This window comes from Notechis scutatus, chromosome 1 (assembly GCF_049901735.1).
Source record: "Notechis scutatus isolate UNSWTSFEM ecotype Mainland chromosome 1, rNotScu1.2, whole genome shotgun sequence".
Classification (NCBI taxonomy): Eukaryota; Metazoa; Chordata; class Lepidosauria; order Squamata; family Elapidae; genus Notechis; species Notechis scutatus.
In genome coordinates, this window is record NC_142009.1 from 299,511,905 (window position 1) to 299,536,794 (window position 24,890).

At 38.9% G+C, this 24,890-nt stretch overlaps 1 protein-coding gene across 3 annotated transcripts in view; it reads right to left on the reverse strand.

Annotated features, from left to right (window-relative positions):
• The window catches only part of FOXN3 (forkhead box N3), a 202,980-nt gene extending 178,926 nt beyond the window's left edge, over positions 1-24,054 (reverse strand). For all 3 annotated transcript variants that reach the window (XM_026679167.2, XM_026679166.2, XM_026679165.2), the window contains exons 1-2: positions 23,317-24,054; positions 18,211-18,767 (exon numbers count right to left, since the gene is read on the reverse strand). In XM_026679167.2, the coding sequence (XP_026534952.1) occupies positions 18,211-18,753 (543 nt within the window). In that variant the 5' untranslated portion in view covers positions 18,754-18,767; positions 23,317-24,054. The remainder of the gene's footprint in view (positions 1-18,210; positions 18,768-23,316) is intronic.
• Between the last annotated feature and the right edge of the window lie 836 nt (positions 24,055-24,890).

Below are 24,890 nucleotides of genomic sequence, written 5' to 3' on the forward strand. Positions count from 1 at the left end.
TTAAGGATATAGTTTCTGTAGCCATCAGACAGGGGATTGCTGAAGGATTTCTTCGCCCGACTGGGGGGCAGGTAGGATTTTTCCCTACCTTCCCTCAGGTAGTCCCTCCTGAACAGAGGGGGTTTTCCAGGCCTCCTGAGCAAAGGTTTCCTGATTGGGGGTATATGAGGAAAGGGGCTCTATGGATCCTTCAGACCAAAGTAACTCCTCCATATCTGAGGAGGAGAAAGGGGAGGTTAGAGATTCCAATCTATCAGAAGATGAGGGATTAAAGCTTGAGCAACCCATTTTTTTCAGGTCTTTTTAAGCCGTCCTGGTTCAAACCTCTATTGTACAAAGCCCTAGGTACTGCCCAGCTGGGACCTGATGAGGTGGCATCAGAACCCTCAGGGGAAGCTTCAGCCCAGGGCGATTCTTTATTTTCAAAACCAATTGTTCAAGCTAAGGTGCTTCCATCACCCAAGTTATTTTTAGATCTGGTGCGTGAACAGGGTCGGGGCCACGCCCTTCATCTCATGACAGGTGTTTTTATAACAGAGGTCCTTCCCTGGTCAATGCCTTTCTAGTGCTGCCAGTTGATTCTTCTGTGGTTGCCTCTATCTCCACATCTGGAACTCCAATAGAACCAGAAGATGTCCTTAAGACTGATGATAAGAGGTCAGAACTGACTCTTAAATGTACTCACCAAACAGCAGCATGGGTTGTCCAAGCCTCCACCGCATCCTTCTTTACAAGGTCTTTTCTGAGTTGGCTGTGCCAACTACAGGAACACTTCCCGATGATACCAGGTCCCACCAGGACATAAATAAGATCATAGCTGCAGCACAGTTTACCAATGACGCCACTTTAAACTCTGCAAAATTTGCATCAAAAGCAATGGCATCCTCGGTGGCAGTGAGACACCTTCTGTGGCTGCGCAATTGGCAGACAGACTCACATCAAAAATGGAAGCTTGCTTCCGCCCCTTGCTTGGGTGAGAGTCTGTTTGGGACGCCCTGGAACCATACCTGATGGAAACCAGGGACAAAAGAAAGATTCTTTCATCCTCTGTAGAGAGGTCGGATTTTCGTCAAGCTCCATACTTCCGACAATGTTCCTTTCAGCCTGAGTCCAACACCCATTTTCCTCAGGGTCAGAGAGGATTCCCTCCTCATCAGGAGCAACAACCTGAACGATCAGGCAAACAGCAGCAGTTTTCCAGCAAATGGCCCTTTGAAGGTGGAGGAGGCCATTCATTCCGACGCTCTAAATGACTGCCCTACTTCCCCTCCCATCGGAGGTCATCTGGCCTTCTTGGCTTCATGGTGGGAGGAGTCAACTTCGGACGCCTGGGTTCTCAGGACTGTGAGGTCAGATCTTTAACTTGAGTTTCTCTCCCTCCTCCAAGGTTTTTTGTTTGCTATCTCGGGACAGTTCCAGATGGGCCTTCATGGAATCAGCCATTCAATATCTGGTAGACATAAGAGCCATTCAGGTGGTTCCAGTGAATCAACAGGGGCTGGGGTTCTACTCCGGGCTCTTTGTAATCCCAGGCCTCCGGGGGGGGGTGGAGGGTGATCCTCAACCTCAAGTCCTTGAACAAGTTGATTCCCTACAGGCACTTCAAGATTCAGTCTCTCCAGACAATTCGGAGAGCATTCGGGAGGGCGGCCTCCTCTCATCCATAGACCTCATGGAGGCATACCTCCCTATCCTGATCTGGCCCCTTCATTGCCAGTTCCTTCAGTTTTGCTACAACAAGCACTACCAATACCGGGCCCTTCCGTTTGGCCTCTCATCAGCCCCCAGGGTATTTACCAAAGTTCTTGCGGCATGGGCAGTATCCCTACGCGCCTCCCAGTGAAGATCCAATGCTATTTGGACAATATCCTGATTCAGTCATCTTCAACCCACTCTGCCCACAGCGACCTTCAGACCACGATGCAGATCCTGCAGGAACACAGTTTTTCCATAAACTTCAGCAAGTCATCTTCTACCGACCACCTGTCTCCTATACCTAGAGGCAATCATCGACACAACCTTCTGTGAGGTCTTCCTTTCCCCAGATCGTCAAAAGAGTCTGAACGATTTGATAAACTGGATTCGACAGCAGCACACAGTTACTCTGTCTCTACTATCCCAACTCCTAGGAAAGATTATTTCCTGTATAGGCATCGTGCTGTGGGCCAGCCTCCATGCCCGGAATCTGCAATGGTTCTTGCTGCCATTTCAATGGGCGGGAACCAGCCACTCATCCATCAGAATCCGAGTTCCTGCACCGGTCTTACGTTCCTTCCAGTGGTGGCAGTCCCAGACCATCAGGAAAGGCCAATTTTTCAAGGAGCCAGACAAACTCATTATCATGACAGATGCCAGTCTGTATGGCTGTGGGGGTGCATCTGCAAAGCGAGATAGCTCAGGGTCATTGGTCCCAGACAGACAGGTCTCACCCCATCAATTGGCTCGAACTCAGGGCCATCTTCCTGGCTTTGAGACATTTGAGAACAAGGTGACAGGGTCCCACATGTTGATTATGACAGACGTGGCCTCCATGTCAACAGATGGGGGGACCCAGTCCAAATCCTTGATGCAGGAGGCCGAACGTCTGGGGCAGTGGACGGAGAGGCACCTTCTGTCCCTCAGAGCAGACCACATCTCGGGGGTTGACAACATCCAGGCCGACTGGCTGAGTCGTACTGAGGTTAACCACTCGGAGTGGTGCCTTCATCCATTCCTGTTCCAAGAACTGTCCAACAGGTTCAGTCCCCCAGTAGAAGACCTATTCATCACTCCCCAGAATGTGCAGCTAGACAGATTATTTACCAGATTTCCTACCTAGGGAGCGAAGGGGACCAATGCACTTTGGAGCAGATGACCTCCAGGTCTCCTCTACGCCTTCCCCCCTCTTCCTATCATTCCGGCCACCTGGGACCCATCTCAAAAGTGCTGGTGTTCCTACAGGAAGGTCTAGATAAAGGGCTCTCATCAAATACACTCTGCAGACAGGTTGCAGACTTGTCCTCATAAGATAATTATAATTCTCTGTCCCACCACTCATCAATACGTAGGTTTTTGAGGGAAGCCTCAAGCCTACATCCCCTGGTAGTTCATAGATATTCCACTTGGGATCTCCCAAAAGTACTCCAGGTCCTGGCAGGACCCCCATTCGAACCTTTGCTGGATCTCTGCTTCTTGATCCTCAAAGTGTCCTTCCTGGTGGCTATCACGTCGGCCAGAAGGGTGTCGGAATTGGTACCTCTCTCGGTGAGACAGGACTTGTGCATTTTTCACAAGAACAGAGTAGTGCTATGATTAGACCCCACTTTTATTCCAAAGATCAATTCTTGGTTCCACAGGGCACAAGAACTAGTCCTACTGGACTTCTGCCCTAAGCTTCAACATGAGTTGAGTTGAGTTGGAACACAAGTGGCATACACTGGATGTGCAGAGAGCTCTCCGTATCTATGTAAAACTGCAACCTTTTGCAAGACAGAAGCAATGTTTGTGTCCTTCCAACCAGCTTCCTTAGGGGGAAGGCTTCCCCATCCACGATGGGCAGATGGATCAGGGCTTGTATTTCCACAGCATATGGTTCCCAGGAAGCTTACTGCCCACTCTACTAGCAGCCATCTCGGCAGCCTGGGCTACTCAGGTGTCCACTGAGGAGATCTGCAGGGCGGCTACCTGGGCATCGCCCTCTCCATTTATCTGGCACTATCGACTGGACTCCTTCACCTCTGCAGAATTTGGTAGGAGAGTGCTTCCAAAGGTTCTTCCAGTGTTGGACTGGGCGGACCAGATGTAGACCTTCCTTTGGACATGCAGGCTTTGGTATCCTGGACTTTCGTAGCAGTGTGGAGGAGAATGGGCATTGGTAAATTTATCTGAGACTCCCTTTCTATACACGCTGAGAGAGAGTCCAGCCCCACCCTGTGTTCGTCTGGTCATTGTTGGGGAGGTATCTTCTCACTGTTTTGTTTTTCAGAGACACATCACGTATGTCAAGTTTCTTCGTCAAAAGCTGGGAGCCAGTAGCAGGGGCTGGCTTTTTTAGCTTTGGCAGACTCAGCTCAATGATGTGGGAGGAGGAGTCTTTCCCTATCCTGGACTGTCTCGCAGCGTGTATAGATAGGGTATCTCAGGTAAATTTACCAATGCCCAGTCTGTCAGATTTTGCTAAAAGGTGCTTTTGTCAAAACCTATCCGGAAAAAAAAGAAATCCCAACACTATGCTTCTGTTTTAAAAATGTACTAGTTTTAGCTATGGACTTTAATGTCCTCTTGATCTAGAATTGTGTAGTATTTAGCAGGGAATTCCTCCACGTCTCAGTGGTCTATGTACACTCCAAGATACCATAGAAAAGCAGAATAGAATGCCATTTGAAAGGCAAGGACTCTTCAAAGCTCAGAGAAGATATAGGAAGAATCGTTGGGAGGAAGATGGACACAACTAGAAATGGCACTGTAATATATAATTGGCGGCATCTGCATTAACAGACTCAAGAGGGCTCCCATCTCTAAAGCCATGGGCTGAGAAGAAAAATTATTGGTATGAACTTGGTTTGAATTTTATAAAATTCACCATGGCATAAGGTTGGCAGATAAATCCTTCCTATCTAAAGGCTAGATAGGGAGAGAGAGAGAGAAAACAATTTCAGCTACTGCAACCAAGATGCTTGCAGACGTCTTACCTGCAACAGCACTAGTCACAACCATATTACAGCAGAACCGCATAATGCATTTGAACTAAACACGATCCTTTGCCTGCAAGCAGAGGAACTGCCACATCAGTAACTCTGTTGCTAAGGCAACTGCTTATTTTCCATATCAACCGCATGCTCATTGTTACAGAGTCACATATACAAGAACAATTCCTCTCTATAGCCAAGGACCAGATGGCAGTAAAGCTAGGAAAGGCACAGACTAAAGGGATCATACTAAACGGATGACATACTAGTGCATTCAAGTGATGGAAACAAAAGCAAATGGATACAGAATTCGACCAGTAAGAGAAAGAAAAGGGGAGAAACCTCCCATGTCATAGTTACAATGCCATCATTTAGACTTCAGGCTTGTACATACAAGCTGATTTTACTGACAAAGACCTTTGTAATGACACTAATGTTTTTCAGCAGCCATCCCATCCATGCCCCATTTCTATCTAAAACAACTTTAAAGTCGGTTTTGTTAGTATACAACTGTCGATAGCACACTTCACCAAGAAAACTCAAATATGATTTTTGAAGACATTTTACAATAAAAATCCAGTGCACGTAGTATACATCTAACATTATTTAACAACATGTGGGAGAGTTACTCAGCCATCCAGAGAAATCCCAGTATTTAACAAACCTTTTTTATAGTGAGTACATGTTTGCTGGTTCCTAGCCTATTCCATAAAACAGAAGAAAACGTCAGTAGGCAACATCGTTCTTAGGAACACCTGGTTTTCCTAAAATCTGCTTTGTAAACAGTGGGATTTAGGAAACTAAAGGACAAACTGTATCACATTTCTTGATTCTTTCACTTATCGGTCAAAACATTCATTTGTTTCCTTGTTTATTTTCTGTTACATTTATAACATCATTATTTGAGGATATATGATTAGAAACTTGTTCAGGATGAGTTTTTATCTAATATATGACTGTGAATTGTTTCATATTTACTTTATGGGGAAAACAAAACAACAAAGGCAAGATAGAAATCCTTATAAAAATTAATGAGACATTTAAATCCTTATTAAATAGAAATAGTTACTGTTTATTTTAAGTGGCACTTAACTATTGGATTCAGACCTAGACTATAATATGCACACATTTAAAACAGATCACTCTAAAATCTGTAAATAAAAAGTAAGTATAAATGTACTTACTTACCCAGGTCACCCAACAACATGTTCTGGGGGCAGCTTCATAAAAAATAAAATATATATATTTTAAAAAGTAACAAAATTTACCTATAAAGAGAATACCAGTCTAGCAACAAAAACAGGCAATGACTTAAAGGAGCAGTCCTATGCACTATATCAAAACCTGGCAGATGCTGGTATGCTGACTGAAAAGAGAATACTTTGAGTACAATCAAAAGTGTATTTTATGCAGTGGAAGATTGCTAGCATTCTAGCAATCTTATTGTGCTATTCCAATCGTCCCCAAAGCGTAAAGAAAATGTATGCCAGTTCAAGAGCTAGAATACTTAATTCCCTTCCATTGGAGATAAAGAAAAGAGTACAGACCAACTCAAAAAGCCAACAAGGCTTAGAAATTAAGAAATACAAATTTCACTCCACAAGCATGGCAGGACTGTTCTGTTAGCCAAAAAAACCCCTGCTCAATATAACATATCCTATGATTGGAATATGACCTCACATTGTGATGGATTCACTCACAGGAAAAATACATGCCTGTAAGACCCAAGTTACAGAACTAAATCATCCATTCAGATTTTAGGCACACAAATGTCCTTCCTGTTACTTGACATAGCTTTGCAAGAAGTTCAATTTTGTTTTTGTTTTTTAGTATTTTATTAGTTTATCAAAATGTAAAATACAGAAGTACAAAGAAAAATGAAAATAATGTTAAAATAAGGGAGAAAAAGGAGAAGAGAGAAGTGTAGGGGAAAAGGGAAAAGAAAAAGAAAACAACTGACTTCCGATCCTTTTGGTGCTGTAGAATAAAGTAGCAACATAAAACCCCAATTTTTTACTTTTATATGATAATATAGTTGCCATCTCTATAACAACAAATCTTTCTAATAATCAGCAAAAGCCAAATCAAAATTTCATTCTTTTCACCCCAAGCACAAAGTCCAGAAGCGGTTTCCAAGTAGGAACAAAATTAATTGTGTTCTTTTCTTTAATCAAAGCAGAGACGGCTAAATAGACTACTTTGAATAAGAAGTTTAATTTTGGAAGTTACATTCTACCAGCAAGATTTGGGAATTCAATGACCAACCTAAACATTCTTGAGGAAATATTGTGGCTTCCTATTATAAAATGTTGCCATCCTGTATTTGTTAACTTATCAAGCATTCTTCTCTCACCACCATCAAAGCTACAGACCTGAGGCTGCAAAAATTACACACATAAGGAAACATCAATGTTTCAAGTACGTTATCAATTACAATTACATTATCTTTACATTTTGAGAAAGTAGGAGGGAAAAAAAGCTGACATAATTAATTTATAGGGAAAAAAAAGAACTGACACCAAATGTTTATGTAGTCCTTGTTTGATTGTTCCAATCAAACATGTTTCTTCTCAATTTCAATTTCAATTCTCAATTTCACTTCCTTGATTTTGTTTTTCTTTTTCATGGTGTACATCATGTGTTTTAAGAGTTTTCAATATGAGAACAATAAATTGTTAACATAATCTAAAAGCATATATATAGTTAGTCTTAATTTAATATCCACTTGTGTTCAGCAACTATCCAAAGTTATGATAGTGCTTAACAAGGTTACTTAGGATGGATCCTCATAGTTTTGGCCAGGGGTGGGATGAAAATGTTTTTATTACTGGTTCTGTGAGAGTGGCTAGGTGGGCATAGCCATGCGACTAGGTGGACATAGCTTTTTTTTGCAGCAACCCCCCCCCCACCCCCACCCCGTGCTCTGTTTTTTGCCTCCTGGGTCTCAAGGAAGCCTCCTGGGAGGCCATTTTTGCTCCCAGGAGGCAAAAAATGGAGCACAGGGGGACACACAGCACCCTTCCCCACACGTCTCTTTTGCCTCCTGGGCCTCAGGGAAGCCTCCTGGGAAAGCAAAAAGACAGCGAGGGGGATCCCGGCACAACTGATCGTCGGAACAGCTGATCGTCAGAACAGCTGATCATTGGGAGGAAAAAAAAGAAAAAGAAATACCATAAAGAGTGACTGGGCGGGGCTGGCGGGGGAGAATGCAGTCAGCGATGTTGTTCATGTGCATGATGTCAGGGGCACGATTTGCTGGTTCTCTGAACTGCGCAGAATTGTAACAATCGGTTCTACCGAACAGGTCTGAACTGGTATAATCCCACCCCTGGTTCTGGCCATCACAGTGTATTCACAGTCAGGTAATCATGATTTGGACACATAGTAACCAGCTTGCAATTATGTTGAGACATCCTACAATCACATTACTGACATTCGCAAATTTCACCGTCAGTTTCCAACAAGCAAAAGTCAATCGAGTAGCAGACTGGAGATCACGTCACTGCGGATTATGCAAATGCACAAGATTTACCTACCAATGTGAGCTAGAACTGCCGGAACTGTTATCCAAACTCAATGCATTCATATTATGTGCCTAATAACTGCATCACTTAGCAAAAGTATTCCTGGTTAAATTACAGTTGGTAACAGAGGGCATGGATATAGAAATACTATACATGGAAATATGCCCCCCTTTCCCAAGTTGATGCCATCTTAAGATATTGCACATTTCAACTCCAGTAATTCTCAACCAGTATGAACTTTGCTGCCTGCAATTCTGTGAGCTGTAGCTCTAATACAGAAATGAAACAGAAACAGCATAATTTTGAACTTACAGTGATAGCACAAAACAACTTAAACCCTGTGCTAAATACTGAATACTGAAGAAAAGGAGACACAATATCTTTTGGCCAACTGATACTGTAAAATCAGTTCCTCCTATCCAGTATACCAAGCTTCTATTCTTGAGATTAATAGCAATAGGGCCAAACACATTTTTTTTTCAAATTATTATATGAATGATAGCACCACACCTTGGCAGTTTTAGGCTAGGACAGGGGTGTCAAACTGGATTTCTTCGAGGGCAGGGCCGGATCAGCATTATACTTCTCCTCAGGCCAGACCGGGGGGGGGAGAGATGGGGGAGACAGGACAGGCGCCTCCTGTAGCACTCTGTACGCACCCTCCATGCCCTTTTTTAGCCAGCAGAGTGCTGCAGGAGACTATCCAGGCTGAAAGAAGGGCACTGGGGGGCACAGGGGCCTCATACTCCTTTTGGCTGCCGGAGGCACTGCGGGCCAGTCTTCGCTATTTCCAGGCTGGCCCCATGGGCCAGATTTAAGCACCTTGTGGGCTGAATCAGGCCTGCAGGCCTTGAGTTTGACAACCCTGAGCTAGGATTTTTCAAGAAAATGCTCAATTGCCTCTTAGTGTGGTTTATACAATACTCCTGAAAGTTGTATTTCAGCACCTATTTATTCTATTACTTGTATCTTTGCATGTTTGTTATCCTTCATAGGAACAAGCCCCCAACACATTAGATGCTTAAGCAACTTTTGGAATTCAGATCTCTGATCTGAGATGTTGTTAAAAACAATGTCACATCTCTATACCTATGCTGCAGTTTATAAGAGAGTGAGAATTCCCCATAGCCTAATATTTAAGTACTAAACTGGTAGCCACAGGCAACCAGAAATTGCATCTAAGCATAAAGCAGGCTAGCCAGGCAGAGAGGAACACAATATCCCTTTTCCGCATAGATACCAGATTGGATGGTCGCTTTTTCATTTTAGCACAAAAATGAATTTGATTTTGTTTTTCTTTGTTAAGCCTAGGAGACTGGTCAATTTTTGCAAGCTACTAATATATGCAATGCCACAATAGAGTTTTCATAGCTTGAAAAACACAGTTATTCCCTGCACTATTTTAAGCAAAGTGATTCCACCAGACAGCATGAAGTAGTTAAATAGGAGAGGCTGAGCGATTCCACTGGTAATTAAAGACAGCTTGGCCATTCAAGAACTGTTACCTAGTGGCTGCCTTTCATAATGCTACCTGAATTGTCTCTCTTCCAGCTCACATATTTGTATCTTGTGGGAAGAGAATGCTGGAATGGATAAGCCTTTGATCTGATCTGGATGGGCTCTACTTATGCTTTAATATTAGGAATTACCGCTTGAGCTTCAGTTTTCTTCATTTTATCATTCCTTTCCAATCTTGCTCTCAAACAGTGTGTTTTTAAGTTTATTTTTGAGCACTAGGCTATTATGTTAACTGCTTTTCGTAATTCATGTACTTTTTAACTGAAAAGTAAAAAAAAAAATGCTTTAAATAAATACAACACATTTCAAAAACGTTTAAATACAGGGGATCCTTTAAAATCTTATCACTTAAACTTTTCCAAACTATGTCGTCCAAATAAATAATTCTGAGACTCTCATTACAGTGGAAACATTCGTCCTCAAAATACAGGCATTAAGCTAGAGGAAGTTGCAGCTCAGAAAAAGAAGTCTTCCAACAAGTGAATATAGGTTTTAAACTGAGGGAAACATTTTGCATGAGATTTGTTAGATTCGTATAATAATAGCCCAAGTCATGATGCAATTTAAGTTTTCACCTAGCATGTACTCCCAAAACAAAACAAAAAAGCAGATTACCCATATCAATAAGGAAACTTCAATCCAAAAAGAGATCACTCTGGCGGAAAAACAAATCTGGTCACGTTGCCAATTTCAAAAACCGATACAAAAATTTATGTCACCAGATAAAGACCGAATGCACCAATTATCACATTAAACAAGAGGAAACCTTCTAAGCACCAATTCCACCCGTGCTTTTTACAATTTTGTAAACAACAAACTAAAAGACTCAAGGTCCATCCCTCCCTTGATAGGACCTGATGGTAAAGACTGCAACGACGACACCATTAAATCCAACATCTTTAACACATTCTTCGGCTCAGTATTTGTAAACAGCAATGGATCATGCCCAGTATTTCCTAGCCGTACCCCAGATAACAACAATGATCTAATACATATCGATTTCACAGAAGACAATGTTGAAAAATCACTACGCAATCTAAAACCATCTCTATCTATTGGACCGGATGGAATATGTGCCTACTTCTTAAGAAAGCTATCCACTGCCATAGCCAAACCTCTAAGCATAATCTTTGAAAAATCTTTCAGAACCAGCTCCTTGCCTAACCTATGGTCACAAGCCACAGTCATCCCCATCTTCAAAAGGGAGACCCAAGCCTAGTTGAAAATTACAGGCCAATCTCCTTATGCTGCGTCACCTGTAAAGTCATGGAATCAATTATTAACCAATCCATTATCCTCCACTTAGAGACAAACAACCTACTCTCCAATAAACAATTTGGTTTCAGAAAAAAACTATCCTGTAATCTGCAACTCTTACACTGCAAAAACATATGGAAGACACAACTCGACCAGGGCAAAGCAATAGACGCAATCTACATAGACTTCTGTAAAGCCTTTGATTCAGTGGTACACGACAAACTACTCCTAAAAATAAAATCCTATGGTATCTCTGGACAACTGAATAACTGGATAGAAGCATTCCTGTCAAACAGACAACAAATGGTCAAAATCGGGAGCGTCCTATCAAATCCAGTACCTGTCAATAGTGGTGTCCCCCAGGGCAGTGTTCTAGGACCAACTCTCTTCATACTCTACATAAATGACCTCTGCGATCATATTAAGAGCAATTGCGTTCTTTTTGCTGATGATGTAAAGCTGTTCAATACCACAGACAATACTGCTACCCTTCAAAAAGATCTCGACTATGTATCTGAATGGTCAAACAAATGGCAACTTCAAATCTCAACAAATAAATGCTCTGTCTTACATATTGGCAAAAAAAAATCAGAAAATAAAATACAAGCTGAATAGTCAAGATCTTGTTGATGACCCAAGCTCTGTAAAGGACCTTGGAATACTCACCTCTAATGATCTAAGTGCTAGAGCCCACTGCAACTACATAGCCAAAAAGGCATTAAGAGTTGTTAACCTAATCCTACGTAGCTTTTTCTCTGGTAATATCACACTACTAACCAGAGCATACAAAACATTTGCTAGACCAATACTCGAATACAGTTCATCAGTCTGGAACCCTCATTACGTATCTGATATTAGCACAATTGAGAAAGTCCAGAAATATTTCACAAGGAGAGTTCTCCACTCTTCTACTCGTTGTAGAATACCTTATGCCACCAGACTTGAAATTCTAGAACTAGAAAACCTTGAATTACGCCGTCTTCGGTCTGATTTAAGCATGGTATATAAAATCATACATTGCAATGTCCTACCTGTCAATGAATACTTCAGCTTCAACCATAACAACACAAGAGCACACAATAGATACAAACTCAAAGTTAACCGCACCAAACTTGATTGCAGGAAATACGACTTCAGCAACAGAGTGGTCAACGTCTGGAATACTCTACCCGACTCTGTAGTCTCTTCCCCAAACCCCAAAAAACTTTAACCTTAGACTGTCTACTATTGACCTCACCCCCTTCCTAAGAGGTCTGTAGGGGGCGTGCATAAGCGCACCAACGTGCCTACCATCCCTGTCCTATTGTTTCTCTTATTCTTTTATTTTTCTTATATGTACCCATTTCATGTATTCACAACTATGTATACGCTTATACTTATTATCTTGTAAACAATTGGCAAATCAAATAAATAAATAAATAAATAAATAAAATAAATAAATGTTGTATAACCCTATGATTTATGGTTTAATACAGTGTATACCTCTAACCAATGTTGCTTTATTCAACAAATATTTAAAAATTGTGTCCTGCTACTGAATTTATAAAATAACAAAGCATTCCAAACCCAAGAAGCATTTCTTTTACGTATTATTAAAGTGAAAATAATGTTCATAACTGAAAAAGCTGCAAGAATCAGTTTATAAATGCCCACAAATTCGCAGAACTAAAAGGATTTTAAAGTGTAATTTTGGAAGTACAGGTAAGTGCTCAACTTACAATCACAATTGAGCCCACTTTCTGTTGCTAAATGAGACATCTGTTAAGTGAGTTTTGCCCCATTTTATGGCCTTTCTTACCACAGTTGTTAAGTGAATCACTGGAGTTGTTAGGTTAGTAACACAGTTGCTTCCCGATTGACTTTGTTTGTCAGAAGGTTGCAAAAAAGCACATGATACCCACACAATACAACCATCATAAATATGAACCAGTTGTCTGAATTTGATCACATGACCATGGGGATGCTGCAATAGTCATAAGTGTGAAAAATGGTCACTAAGTTACTTTCTCAGTGCCACTGTAACTTTGAATGCTCCCTAAATGAACTGTTGTAAGTTAAGGCCTACCCGTTTATCATTTGCCACGTATCCTTCTTTTGGACAGTAATAAAAACAACAAATTAAAAACCAAGTTTCCAATAGAAACACTGAAAAAAATTAGAACCACATTGCTCATTTAATGAAACTGTCCAACATGAAACCCAAAATATTGCTATTACTCTCAATTAAGTCAAATCTGTTAATTGGCAAGAGACTATCAGTTATGTTATGAAATCATATGCTTAAAATGCATGCTTATATTTATGTTTTAACTCCACTGGAGAGGAGTAAGCAACTCTCCAAGCAACGATAGCAACTTCCTTTTCTTTAAAGGTAGCATGAGACTACAGCTGGGTAACAGGCTGTAGCAAAAATATCCTATCTGGCTTAATTCACAGTAGACCAAACTTATTCATATGCTTATCCACATACTTTTCTTTTGTAACTTTTGCTATTTGCAATTCATTCTATTTTTCCCTTCCAGATGAGTTCTGTAAGATTTTTTCTTGCTGTTTAAGTAGACACTGAATTTAATTACTCTCGTAGCCTGCTCAAATGTTCTGCCTATCCCTGTATAGCTAAACCAATATAACATGTTGCACTTAAATATATCAAAGGGGCAAACCAATATTCTTAGAATTCCTTAAAATGTTTGGATCAAACATCAGGATTGACAAAGGATAAATAAAGGATGCTTGAACAAGGGAGAAGAGGGGTGTTCTTGATTTCTAGAAATTTATCCTTTCTACTGTAACTTGCTTCCCACCTGTGTTCTATTGGAAATATCCCTAAATTCATTGGAACAGATCTAACAGGAAAAAGACAAGCAGAAACATCCAATTTTCTGAAAATCAAAGTTAACCATTTTCTAAAGTTTGCTTTAAAAAAGAAAGTCCTCACTGTAGCATCCCAAATGTTTTATAGCTGCCAAAACACATATGAATACAGATACTCAGGGTAATAAAACAGATTATAAAGATAAGTCTGAATTAAATGAGCATTTATTTTCCATTTAATTTTTGTACACCTCAATTTGCTCACTTTCTGAAAAAGAAAATGGACCCAAGTGCTCGACAAAGTTCTAATGAATTTCAACAAAACATTAAATTACTGAAAAGTTTTAACTGAACAAAACTGAGTCTGAACTGCCAAAAGAATAAAAAGCTTAAGGGGAAAAAAAATCCAAACACTAAAGAGATTTTGGGTGTTGTGTATAACTTACTCCTGGCTAAGTTTTGCTTTTTTATTATTTTGGAAAAGTTTTTAGTTGCATGTTAAAAAAAAAATTAAACATGCTGAAATGAAATTATAAGCTTTTATTTTAGGAATTACATGGCTCAAATTCTGAATAAAGATAAACCACTTTTCAAATCACAATTACACTTTGCAACAAAAATAAAACATATGGGAAATAACAACTTTGGATAAAAAGATTTTTAACCATTTTACCACTACATAGGGGACACTGCAAAATATGAACCAGTTGCCAAGCATCCAAATGTTGATCACATGAGCACAGGGGATGCTGCAACGGTCGTGAGTGTGGAAAAGGTCATAAGTCACTTTTTTCAATGCCATTGTAACTTCAAATGTTTGCTAAACAAACCGCTGTAAATCGAGGGAAACCCATATGGTATGCCACATTATACATTTTTCAAAACATGGTTTTGAACTCACAAAATCAACTTATTTACAATATCTCTATTCTGCCTGAAGAGTTAAGCAAACAAGATTAATAGTTTGGACAAATAAAGTAAAGCAATGGCTAATTATCTCTTCAAATGGAGTCCATGAACCAAGCTTAATAGTATTTTGATATTTTACAGTAAACTGCAGTTAAAATTATCAGATTTGTAAATTTACATGTTAAGTACAAGAAATTTTTTAAAAATGTTTTTTTTCCAAGTATGGAAAAAGTATTTTTCAGGTTTAGTAAAAAGAAAAACATTGGTAATTCATCAAGTTTCAAGTTTGACCCCCAACATATCAATGCATATGTCACTGAGGCCATACATACTTATTTTATTAATGCTGATTAGCTGAGCTCTGCAATTTATTTGGTTTTCAAGTGACAAATTGGGATTACTAGCACCTTAGCACTGTTGTAACTAATAACATAAAAAAGAAAATCTAGATGCTTGGCCTAAAAATGAATACATTATTTGTTGATGTAACTTGAGTGTAACAATGTTACCAAGCCAGCACCTTATATTTGAGTTTAACTAGAAGTCCTCAAACTCATATCCTACCTAACGTAGACAATGTTTTTGAGCATCATAGAACTTGTGGTCCAACCATCCCCATTCCCTGGAGAAACAGGACTGTTTCATGCCCTAGATAACACTGTATCTATGTGGAATATGTTGTACAGATAGGTAGTCCTCAACTTATAATTGCATCATGACCATTTGAAGTTAGACTGGATTTCTAAACAGCTACTTATCACCTATCCTTGAAAGTGACTACACACACACACACACACACACACCAGTCACATCCTTTTGGGCGCTTAGCAACTGGTACACATTTACAACTGACTGCAGCATCGACAGTCATGTGACACAATTTGAGACTTTTTGCCACTTTCCAGCAGAAAATGGCAAAGTACCCATTGGATATACTGGATTCACCTAATTATGTGATTCACTTAACAACAGTGAATTGCTTTACGAACATCATAAAAAAGTCATAAAAGTCAGTTTCAAGCACATGGTGCCTCAATTTACTATTATGATAACTTACAACCATAATAGAGCCCAGATTTTGGATATAGGTCACAGGCTAACTACATGCTTTTTTTAAAAACATACAGGATATATGTGTACAATATATTTTTATACTGGTTAACCAAAGTTTATTCAATTCAATTTTCTAAAACTTGATAACACATGAATTTGTCCTATATCTGGATATTAGACTAAAATATGGTTATGGATAAGTTTGGGTTCAGTGTAACATGTGAACATAACCAGAATATGCCTTTTTATTTAGAGGTAAAAAAAATTCAAAACAGAGCTAGCAATTGCAATGCATCTTTTAAAAGATATATTGAAAATGCAAACTAGAATCTTGATTTAAAGATATTCTTTATTTTTTCCTAACAATTTATGACTAAATCACCTTGATTTTTAAGGTAATATATCCACTCCACTTATAACAATATCACATTTTAAAAACCTTCATCAGATTTCTCAGTAGGAGACTAAAAACAGCTGGAAAAGATGTTAACACAACAGAAATGAGAGTATCTGGTTGCTTGAACCCAAAGGAAAGTTGGACAAGAATACAGAAAGTCAACAGGAGAATGGTTGAAAGAAAAATATCTGAAAAGTAATGTACTTGCATTATTCCTTTCTTCTGAAATTTACACACACACACAAGAATCCAACACCAAAGAATGGTCAAAATAATCTACATTTGCTTCAGCCTGTTGAATATCAAATGTCTTTTCCTCAAACAGGGGTTACCAAATAACTCAGTAGATTATTTACATTTACTAGCATTTTGGAGAAAGAAAAATTTGTACATATATATATATATATTTGTTTTATATATATATATTTATGGTACTTATATATATTTGTATTCTAAGTTTTGTTACATGAGGTATTCAGTATTTTCCCGTCATTATAGTTGTGCTTTTAAAGTTGTAGCAACGTTTGGCAGAATCTCATCTGCCATCATCAGGCTTCTGTATTGTGTTTGTCTGTGAGTCAGACTTTTACAGTTGTTTCAGTTTTAAATTTGGGGCTAGCCCCAAATTTAAAACTGAAACAACTGTGAAAGTCTGACTCACAGATGAACACAATACAGATGGCAGATGAGATTCTGCCGAAACGTTGCTACAACTTTAAAAGCACAACTATAATGACGTGGGAAAATACCCGAACAAAGCTGAATTATATATATTATATATATACGCACTTTAAGACTTAACTGCTGTGTGTCACAGAAAGTTGAAAATACATTGGATTTGATAGAAAGGAGGCATCAATCATTATAACAAGGCGTGTACTGCGTAAATATCATTTATGTGTTGCTTCTAACACAGCTGTGCAAGATACAAACATTCCTCAAATCATTCTTAATCTCAGCTTTTACATTTTACCAACAAGAGATACCATCTAATGGAAATACTGGTGTGTCTCAGAAGTAGCTACAAGAAGATTTAGATCATAATAGATTCAGTAAAAGACTGGATTATATAATTCAACAACTAAAGCAATGGCAAGAGATAGTTATCCAATCAGAGAGAACAACCTTGGTATAAAAATGGTCCTACATTCAATTTTTGCTTCTTTAGTGCAAACAATTAGGCAGCAGGTGCTTAAACCTCCAGATCTGCTGCCAGTGATAAAATACTGACCAGAAAGACTAAGTACTTAGAAGCATCTTCTGTAAAATGCAATCCTGGGTAGAAAATCTGTACATAAGCTATTTATCTCAAATCACAGTGCTTTTTTTTTTTGCAAAACTTAAGACTTTCATTTCTCCTCAGCTCAAATACTTGATCCAAATTTAAGCAAGCAAAAACCCAAGCCAAAGACATATTCTTTGATTCCTACATTTTTTTCCCATGGGTCAATCTGTGATTTTTACTGAATTTAAGATATAGATCTCATCAGTTCCTTGCATGGCAGCAAGCAACCCAAAATAAACCAAAGTTACAGCAGATGGTTATAAATGGAATCTTAATATGCAGTAAAAATTACTGTTTAGTAATAAACTGAAAACTGCAAGATTGCAAAGGTCTGTGCATGCAACACTAGACATAAGAAATCAATTTCTTCACATTCAATTAAAGTGGAAGAGAAGCAAAAACTGCACAGATGTATGTAAAGCCAAACATAGTATCCAACTCATTCTATGTGATTCCATGCACCTAGTATGTCTAAAAATTATCAATAAAACAAAATAGCCTATATTCGTATTGTAGAGATATATAATAACATGGAATTTAAAAATGTACACTACATATTTATACAAACAATATCTTACAGCTGTCTAGACAAAAAAAAAATCAATGTTTTATGAACTAACCACTTGAGATCAAATACTATTTCTTAAAATGCATGGAGCAATACTGAGAGTGAGGAAAGAGACATGCAACTGCTTGACCCACTTGAACTAGAACAACAACAAAACCCAAAATAGTAATAAAGATTAGAAGACTAAATGGATTTTACAGACATTATTCCAGCCTCACCTGACTTCTGTCTTTGTCCACTTTCTTAAAACATTTATTTAATGACAGATTATGCCTCACAGAATTTTTCCATCCAGTAGGAGCATTTGCAAAATAAGGAAAGTGTTCCAAAATCCAGTTGTATATATCCTTCACAGGAAGCCGCTTGTTTGGAGAGTCCTCAATAGCCATAAATATGAGGCAGCTAAATGAATATGGTGGTTTACAGTTTGGGTTCTGCTTGGCATCATAGGGCATGTCAGCATGAGCAGGAGATGGAGGGGTATCATCATCCAGGTCTTGAACTGGGCTAACACTTCTTAAGACCGAGTCCCCAAAACTTTTCAGCAAGTTTTTACTCTCATGTAACCAATTCAAATTGGTAAGTTCCTCATCTTCTATAGGATCTTTTTCCAGTCGAAGAATAGGCAAAGAAAAGTCTAAGTCCTCCTCATCCTGTAGAGTTTTTGATAGGTCACCATCTGTATAACACTGGCTCAGTCCACTGGAAATGGTAATTCCCGAGCCTTCTGGCTTCTTACTAGGAGGCATAACTGGACCCATTTAGTCGGAGGCTCCTAATAAAATAAATCCAAGTTTTACACAAAAAAGGTTAGGTAGATAAAAAGAAAATAACATTCAAATAACATTTCCTAGCCTGTATTTGGGCATTTTACGAAGTCTAATAGCTATGCACCCTCCTAGACGCACATATCCAGGCTGATACAAGCAACATTCAGAGAATAAGACAATGAAATTTTAATTTTTGCAATAAACATTATTGTATTTTTTGAAATACATTAATTTTTCCACCTATAAACAATAAAAACCAAGGACATCATGCTTTATCCATTAACTTGAGAAATAAGCAAATGCTATCAATTGTACTTTCTCCCGAACTAGCATATCATATAGACTTCAATATCACTGGTCATAATAACAGTTACTGTTTTGTAATAAGCATACAAAATTGAGAGCTTAAGACCAGTTGCTTCATGTTAATTTCAGCTGTTTCACTTCCAGTGTGAGCACAGCCACATTATAATTATAGCCTCTGTAACTTTGACTAAACACACAAACAGGCAAAATTCCTTGTTTATACACACACACACACTTTTACAACCAAGCATTCACTCAGATTCCCAAAGAAATTGCAATAGAATTTGTGGTATGCATTCAGAATTAAATTTTAGTGATCTAAATACAAGTTAGAGAAGCAGAGAAAAGTTGCATATATAGAAAAAGAATTCACCCCCCACAATGACAAATTTAGCTGAAATTACAATAAACAATGAATGTGACAAGCGTGACTTAGAAGAAAGCATGAACAGTGATGTCATACACAGATCAGTAGATAATGTTGTTGCTATACTGGGCTCATAGTATGCAAAAATAGATCAAGCTATATTACATTTTAAAAAGCAAAAGGCACCAAAGCTAGAAAATGTGTACAAACAAATAGCCTGACTATCTGATATTTGTTAGGGAAATATTTCAGAAAGTATTATAAACATTAAACAAACCTAAATTCAGCTATCAAGATTAAGCAATCAAAGCCACATCTTAAGCAGTTTACTCTTTCTCTGAAACAAGTTGATTAATAATGATTATTTTATCTATCTTCAATCAATATTCTATATATTATTGTCATCCTCAAGATACTGACCACCACTACACATCATGGCTTTGGTCAATCAAGACTTTTACATAATGGTTTATAATAAGATAAAGTGTAGACTAAGTTGCTTGTGTTAGTTGTATTTATGCCACATGCAAAATTTCCATGCTAACTATAAAGGTAACACTGGTTCCTTTAGGCACCAGTTTGACAAGTATGCCACAAATATCATCAAAGTTCAAGCATGTTCACACTACACTATAAAATTAGCATCTCTAAATTAAAATAATGTAATTCTTTAGAGAGAGTCTATATTTGTTAATAAGCATTTTTAGCCATTTGATGGAAATTAAAAAAACAGTATGTATCCTGATTGGTGTTTGGGTAGGAGACCAACTAGAAACCTACATGTAGGTTAGATCTGGACACTGAAAAAATCAATCTAGAGAAATGGCAAAATATTTTGCCAGTGTTATTGACAAAGTTGTCAATAGTTGTCAATTAGTTTGATATCTAAGCTTCATTCAAGGAAGGCTTTACATCTGTGCAACTTTTCTAGAATATATTTTCCTTTATATCAATTACAGTTATGATAAGCATATTTTATAGTGTAATATCAATGCATTACATGAAGATTTAAATGATTAGCCTCTATATAGTACAACATTTTTTATATAAACTCATTAAACATATAACCAGGCTTTCTTCAATGTAATGCCTTCAGCATATGCCACTTCTAAAACTTCTTAGGAGACTCTTTGGGGAAGATTTTGAGCTTAAACAACACTCTGCAATTGAATTTATTAAAGAAAACAAATATGCAAAATTATTAGAAGCATCTTCAATGTAAAAAAATTACAATAATTTAATATGACATGTCAAAAACCTATGTAAAAGACTTGATGCTGTTAAGATGCTTCAAAACATTAAAAAAAATAATTACATAAGAGGTCATTAAGGTGAGTTGAAGAAAAAACACAAAAAGAAAAAAAACAGACTTGGAGATAAAGTTTGAAAAAAATGAAGCTGAAGGAAAATATTAAAATATTTGAAAAAGTTAAATGAATCTATTTCATACTACTGCTACTAATGAGAAAATGTATTGATAACACTTTAAACAAAGTTCTACAATTAAGAACAAAAATGTGATTAAGATGTTCTTTAAAATTACAAAATTGGAAACTACATATCCCTTGTTTGAAAGAAGGGGGGGAAGTAGTGAGAGTACCCCTAAACATTGCTCAAGAAGAGTTTTCAATGCTGTTTTTCTTCATAATGCTGTTTTAGTGTGAAGAAATGCTGCCTAGTGAAGACACTGTTAGTACATTGAAACATGGAAGCACTGAGGAAGTAAGGGAGATTACTGCAATGTGTATCCCTAAAACATTAATCTCACCACCTTTAGTTGAAAGCAATGTGGCCAAATGCATTCAGTACAGAGAACTTATATCCCATGAGCAAGCTTTTAAATAGGAAAATTATATCATGGCTGACAACATAATTTAATTGCTCTGTTGCTATGACAACATGCTGCTCTCTTTCAGTTTAATTTGCTTACTTGCCAGCATTCTCCCAAAGGACTATATAATACCATCAATTTTCACACAAAAACTAGGGACTTCTAAGAGCTTATGTTAGACTGGCAACTCTTTCCAATTCTATAGATACGGGGTTAACCATGGTTTTCAATATGCTGAGTTAATTAAAATTATAATCTACCAAACAATTTGTTTGGATTAATAGACACAACCACTTTACTACATGTTTTAAGCATGTGATTTTATTTATGTTTATGTAGAGTAAAAGCCACTGAATAACACAGGGCAGACCTTGGATCATGCTGGAAATGTCTCATGGATTCTAATAATAATCACTGAAAAATATAAATAACTTAATGAGAAATGCTGTGCATGGCTGAAGGAGTTTTTTTTTTAATGTGCATTATACCATGTACTTTTCCACATCAACAGCTTGGAAACTATAAGAAGTGCCTCTTTCATGTGCCCAAGGGTAACAGTTTCCAGAAGTGATGCAAAAGAAATGCTTAAGTATTTCTAGTGTACCTAGTGTAGACCTAACTGTACAGTTTCGAGAACATGTTTACAGCATTTCAGTTGAAACAACAGCAGACAATTTCATAACTTAAGATGAATTATGGAAAAGAGAAATTCTAGTTTAGATTTCCATGAAGGAAAAGGGTATACAGCAAAATAAGTTTTAGAAACACAGCTGAGTTTTCCTCAGCTAAACTCCAGCTCAAGGGAATAACTTGTCTACCATTTCAAACAAAATTCTAACCAATTACATACAACTTAGCAACAAATATTTTGTAAAGGGGTAACTCTTATCGGATGCCCTCAGAATTTGACACCAGTGTGTGTAAAATAAACGTTACTGCTGCTTGAGCACAGCAACTGGTTTTAATATTTAGAGTTGTAAAACTGACACAATACACAAAAAGGAAGAATTACTAGTTACTATTGTTTCTCCAAATAACTTACATCTATGCAGTGATATATATTTGAAAGCTACATTTGAATGGTATATATTTAAAGAAATAATAAAACAGGCCAATATTTTTAAGTGAAGAAGAGAGCAGTCAAGGAGACTGCACTTTGCCTACACTCCCTACTGTACTTGTCAAAAACATTTGAAGGGGAGAAGGCGGCCGCTGATTGGTTGGGATTCAAATCAATCAATAGCGTTGCTAGGCGACTAGAAAACTGCACTTATGTCTATACAGTGCCATTTGCAGCGAACATACCTTCAATGCTGGTCAAATATCTTAAACCTTGCATTGGCCTATCTTCTTCTACATCACGCCATCATATAGGCGTCCCCCCCTCCCAAAAAGCTTATGAATCTATGTCTGTAAAAATCATTTCAAAAGTCTTAATGCTAAAGCTCATTCTACTAGTTTAAAAAAAAAAGATGGGATTTTAAAACTTGAGAAAAAAAAAATGCTCCCCCAAACTACATGAAGCAATTGGAAGCAATCACTGTCGCAAAAAAAAAAAAAAATTACAAATGTTGCAAAGGTTGAGTTCGTCCTCAAACTACCCACCCCCCCCCAACTTTAAAACACAATACTAACTCTATATTCGTCAAGCGTCTTATCAGTTAGAACTAAAGCAGCAATAATAAAATTACACATTCGGGTCGTGCCTGCAAACTCTCGGCTCGACCCGCTTCACCTGACAACACCAAGAGGATTTACATCCCCTTATTTCCAAGAGGAACAGGAAGTTGTTTTTAGACATTCCGAACTGATTTTACTGCGTCTTGCGCCCAATTCACCTTTTTCTTGTCCCTCTTGTGCATTTTTTTAGCCCCCCTACTTCTTTCGATTCCAATGCAGAGAATCTTACGCAATCTTCCCAGCGAAGGTATTACGGTTTGAAATGAAAGAGAATCTTCTACACAGAAAGCAGAAAAGACAAAACGCCCAGACCATATACTAAACACACACGCGTGCACGCACACACGTATGTTAAAAAATCTAAACTTACCTGCCCGGGGTGAGTTCTAGATTTTCCCTGCCGCCTTTCCCGTGATCATTATGCAAACTTTTCATCCGATTGAACAAGGCATTGCTTCCTCCCCCAGCCTGAAGCCAACAATGTGGCCGAAGGGAAAGAGCGAGGGGAGCCCAGAGCCGAAAAGGAAATCCGAGGCGAGCATGGGACCCTGCTGCAGTTTCACCCCCCCGCCCCCGCCGCCCCTCTTTGCTTCGCCTCAACGCTCCAGCCGCCGTCTCCCTTTCCTTTCCTCACTTCCCACCCCAACCCACCCCCCCGTCTGAGCGAGTGGAGGTTTGGGTCGGAGGTGCCAGAAGAAAGCGAAATTGTTTCCACGGCAAACAACAAAAAAAAAGGCAACACATGACCGCGGGGGGGGGGGGGGAGGGAAAGAGGGAAACGTGGGCAGGGCCAGCAGAGACTAGCCGCCACAGAGGGAAGGAGAAGGCAGGGCTAGCGGAGGTGGGTGGGTAGGTGGGTGCGGGGGGGTAGAAGAAAAGAGGGGGGGTTATTGCTCCGCGACCCTAATTGCGAGACAAGCGCGGGGTTAGGTCGGCGTTTCCACCCACGCGCGCGTTCTCCGGCAGCGGCTCTCGCTTCCCCCCGCCGCCCAGCTAGAGAGGCCTGTGAGCCCTCAGAAATTCTCAGGCTGCCGCCTCCTTCGGCCTCTCCTTCCACCACTTGGAGTCCCAAACGCTGCACATGCCCTCCTCCTCCGGTTGTTCTGACTGGCTTCTCCCTTTTTCTTTCCCCTCCCCACCAGCCTACGTGGTATGTGGGTGAGCCTGAAAGTCACTCCAGAATGTGTGTGTGTGTGAGAGAGAAAGAGGGAGAGCGCGCGCCACCCTTCCGCGTTTTTTTTTAAAATATTTTTTTTTAAGAAAGGACAGTTCTGTCTTTCCAAAACTGCAACTAAGAGATAGCACCTGCTCACCTCTGCTTAACGAAAAGACGCACGCAGGGAGAGTGTTGGGGGGGACTTAAAAGGCAACTCTTCCTGAAGGGTCAATTCGCTTCTGAAGTAAATCCCCGTGAATTCAACTAGATCTCGCTCCTAATTAAGTAAAACTAATAGGCTATACAGGCAATAATTCTAGGAATTGAACTGGGAACAAGCTGTATCTGAACCCAATTGCTCTGCCCACCTGGCACTCTTACCCTTGGTTAGTGTAAAAATGTTTACCCAATGTTGACGTTGATTGATATATAGAGTGTCTTAAAGTTTGCAGTCAGATTAAAATGTAGCTGGCTAGTTGGTGGTGTTCCATAAACAAAGCCAGTGGGACACCATGACACTTATTTCACTACTTTTCTTCATTAGGTACATAAAGTGGCCAGTTGGAAGATTAAAAAGTCAGAGACAGACTCACAATCTCTCCAAACTGTAGTATGGTTTGTTTGGTTGGGTTCAACATAATTTATGAACTCAGATGTTACCATAAACTAGGAATGACCACATGGTTCAAATTGTTTTGGTCTCTAGTTTTCAGAATCCCTGATCACTGAAATGAAAGTCATGAAATCAAGACAGCACCTAAGTTGACTTCATGTAAATGCAAGGGCAA